Here is a 3,802-nt window from a genome sequence, read left to right on the forward strand (position 1 = left end):
GACGTGAACAAACGCCAGGAAACTCTGCACTCTATATGTGTGCATAAAGTGTGACGAGTGCGAGCTTACTGTCTACGGATAGTAGCGATAGTACGGATCGTTTCTCGCGACTCGCGACAAAGTCGCCGTGGATCGACCTCGTTTTCTCAGAATCTTTCCGACGCCTCGTTTCCCGCGCGCCGACCTTTAACTGGCCCTGAAGTCGAGTCGAGCCGAATTCCTCCGAATATTCTCGTCGCATGTTCTCCGAGGACACAGTGTACACAGTATTCTCGTTGATTCTCATGTGATTTGAGTTGGTCGACAAAAAGAAGAAGAACGGAGACGCGGACGACGCGGACAAAGACGAGAGGTGCGAGATGCACCGGCGTTAATCGACGGAAAGGTCGCGTCTTGGGTCGGTCGATGAGACGGCCGAACGACGAGAAAGGGTAGCAGAATCAGGTCGGTATGCAGAACGACGATAACGAAAAGACGCACACCGCCACGAATCGCGACGATGAGGCGTCGAATAGCGACGGCGCCGCCGAGGAAGCCGTCGGAGATCGCGATGATGAGGTGCCGAGTCGACATAACGGCGCTGAGGAGACCTCCGTGGATCACGAGAGTGACGACCCGAATCGAGGCGAGGATAACGTCAGAACGTCGGAACCCAGCGTTGACGACGAAGACCCGAATCGCGACACCGAACAAACCGCTGACGTTACCAGCGCGGATCGCGATGATAGGGATCGCAAGGATACGCGGAAATCCGTGTCGAAGAAGGGAGATTGTGTTTGGACCATGTATCTCCCATCCACCTCGGGGAAGGAGATGCTGGCCGTTTCAAACAATAATTACGGCTGCGAACATTACAAGCGAAAATCCAAATTCGTGGTAAGTTCGAGGATGATTTGATGTTTTCTAACATCTTCAAGTAGAGATCATCAGTGTTTATTTATAAAATCTCATAATTTAGCTCTTGTTAAATGTTCAAGAAATAGTCTTATATTGAATTTTACTCGCACTATCTTGGATTAGTACACCTTTAAAAAAGGCACTTTATATAAAATATCTAAATGCTGTGTTATAATATGTATAATCAACTTTGACAATAAAATATAATACATGTATATTCTGTTAAATCATGTAATAATATCATTATTGGATGTCTAATTGTTTAAAATATTTACATGCTCTTATATCTAACTTTGCGAAAAATCTAATAATTTAGATTGTTAAATGTTCAAGAAATAGTCTTAATGGTAAATTTGTATCACTTGCATTATAATAGATTATATATTAAAAAGGCTGCTCTATATAAAGTATCTAAATATAGTGGCATAATAATAATCAACTTTACAATGAAATAATATATGTATATATATGTGTTAAATAATGTAATCAATATTATTATTGAGAATTCGTTTAAAATATTTATATAAACTTTTGTATTTAACTCTACTAATTTTATAACGTTTAAAAGACATTTTAGTATGCACTAATCTAATGTAATGCAAGTGACCGAATTTGTTATTAAAAAGTTTAAAATTGGTTTTTATTGTAAAATAAGATATAGAGCATTTTACCATAGTTTTTAAGAAAAGAATATTCTAATTTAAATGTCACTTAAATAGAATTCAAATGTGTCGAATAATGTCTATTTTGATTTATGACTATTAACGACTAATCTTGAGAATCTTATCTTTTTATTTCCTTTTATATATATAAATTCTTATATAAATGATGAATGTAATAATAATAAAAAAATGTATATTTTGTTTCTTAATGAATTAATTTTCTTTCCATATTTAATCTATTACAGACTCCATGCTGCAATAAGGTATATACCTGTCGATTTTGTCACGATGAGCAGGAGGCACACACAGTGAATAGAAAAGAAGTTACAGAATTAATATGCGTTCTTTGCGATACTCGTCAACCTGTTCAAGCTACTTGTCAGAATTGTCATTGTCAATTTGGCAAATACACATGCTTAGAATGCAATCTTTTTGATGACGAGGATAAGAATCAGTATCATTGCGATGGATGCGGAATATGTAGAGTCGGTGGTCGTGACAAATTCTTTCACTGTGCTAAATGCAACATGTGCTTGCCCATCCAGTTACAAAACGGGCATACGGTAAGAATATATATAACGCCAAATGCATGTTTGCATGACAAAAGTATTGTATATGTTCTATTCAAAACACGCAGAACAATAATTGAACGCTATTATTCATATTATATGCATATTATTTGCAGTTATTATATAAATATTAAATAAATTTTGTTTTGCAGTGCATAGAAAATGTATCACATTCCAATTGTCCCGTGTGTCTGGAAGACATTCATACGAGTCGCATACCATGTCACATTCCTGATTGTGGACACCTGCTTCACCGTATGTGTTTTGAGGAATTATTGAACTCGGGACATTACGCTTGCCCGTCCTGTCAGGTGTCACTCTTAGATATGACGGATTTGTGGAAATATCTGGACGCAGAAGTGTCGCTGACACCAATGCCGGAGGAATATAACGACTGTAAAACCGATATCTTATGTAAAGACTGCCACGAGGTCAAATCTACTTCTTCATACATATATCCCAAATGCTGAGGCGTGGAAAATAATTAAGAGATATTAATGGCAAGATACCTGTTATTTCAGGAATCTACGGTAAAGTTTCACATCGTCGGATTGAAGTGCTTAAACTGTGGTAGCTACAATACCTGTAGGATAAAAGGTTCCCCTTGTTCAGGTGACGATCAATTGCTAATTGATTATTTTACATCCGTGGACGATTATGTGAATTTTCAATAATTTTACACAGATCCCGATGCTCTGAACGAAGCAGCTGGTATTACAGAAGAGAAAGAGGGATCGTAAAACCAAAGTTCGGAATATTATCCGAAATTATCCAACGATCGTGGAAGGAATATACTATAGTAGTAATGATAGGAGAGTATTTGTATTTTAGAATTTTATCTTTATTTCATCTTTTTTGTAGCAAATTGCACTTTTTTGCCTTTGTAGTAATTTTCGATCGAAAATAGTATTTTTTTGTTTAACCGAAGTTAATATAGTAAAAATTAAATATCTGTTAAATGTATGTGACCACTAATATTATCAAAACTAATGCATAATATGCTTTCGATGAATGATTTTATGACACGCTGTAGCACAATCACAGAGGTTTAGTATAATTTTGTTATAACATAATTATATTAACAAAAATATTTCTACAAATAGCTTATTTATTAAATTACAACATCAATTGTTGGAAATAACAGTTGATGAAACGATCAACATGAGAATATTTTGCAGATAATCCATTTTTGCGTACACATTTTTATGTACGCAAGATGTCGATTTTTTATATTTGTATTGTTTTTATCTTATATAGACAGGATATTCCAGAATTATCGCGCAATATTTCAGGTATATTTGATAAATTCGTAGTCGAGTTTTGTAACAAAAATATGTTGATATATTTCATTTTGTTGTAATTTCTCTATTTCCAACAATAAATATTTTTGTAATTAAAGCTATACATTCCTTCTTGAAGCTCAAAAGTAGCTGTGATTGCTGCACATCCTAGGAAAAAATTGAATCCAAATTGCTCCAAAATTATCGATGAAAATTCTGTGCGATAGATATTTGGATATTCTGCACATTTTCTACGTCTGGCTACATTTATTTTCAAAATAGCAACCGCTTTAGTTAACTACTAATTACGCCTAAGAAAATAATTGTGAAATGGCACGTGTGTATGTGTGTGTGTGTGTGTGTGTGTGTGTGTGTGTGTGTTATGTGTTGAAAG

General features: G+C 35.4%; 1 protein-coding gene across 1 annotated transcript; it reads left to right on the top strand.

Annotated features, from left to right (window-relative positions):
• Positions 1-6: 6 nt before the first annotated feature.
• On the top strand, positions 7-3,430 carry LOC108747109 (RING finger and CHY zinc finger domain-containing protein 1). Its single transcript, XM_018484375.1, has 5 exons — positions 7-876; positions 1,805-2,122; positions 2,281-2,559; positions 2,650-2,740; positions 2,813-3,430. The coding sequence occupies exons 1-5, from the start codon at positions 451-453 to the stop codon at positions 2,866-2,868; spliced, it is 1,170 nt and encodes a 389-aa protein (XP_018339877.1). The 5' UTR covers positions 7-450; the 3' UTR covers positions 2,869-3,430.
• The last annotated feature ends 372 nt before the right edge of the window (positions 3,431-3,802 follow it).

This window comes from Trachymyrmex septentrionalis, unplaced genomic scaffold (assembly GCF_001594115.1).
Source record: "Trachymyrmex septentrionalis isolate Tsep2-gDNA-1 unplaced genomic scaffold, Tsep1.0 scaffold191, whole genome shotgun sequence".
NCBI lineage: Eukaryota > Metazoa > Arthropoda > Insecta > Hymenoptera > Formicidae > Trachymyrmex > Trachymyrmex septentrionalis.

Bases quoted from the DNA above. Each gene is read 5' to 3' on its own strand.
- LOC108747109 (XM_018484375.1), top strand. From the start codon at position 451: ATGCAGAACGACGATAACGAAAAGACGCACACCGCCACGAATCGCGAC. The intron at 2,123-2,280 runs GTAAGAATATAT...TTTGTTTTGCAG, and splicing joins AGTTACAAAACGGGCATACG to TGCATAGAAAATGTATCACA. The intron at 2,560-2,649 runs GTCAAATCTACT...CTGTTATTTCAG, and splicing joins TATGTAAAGACTGCCACGAG to GAATCTACGGTAAAGTTTCA.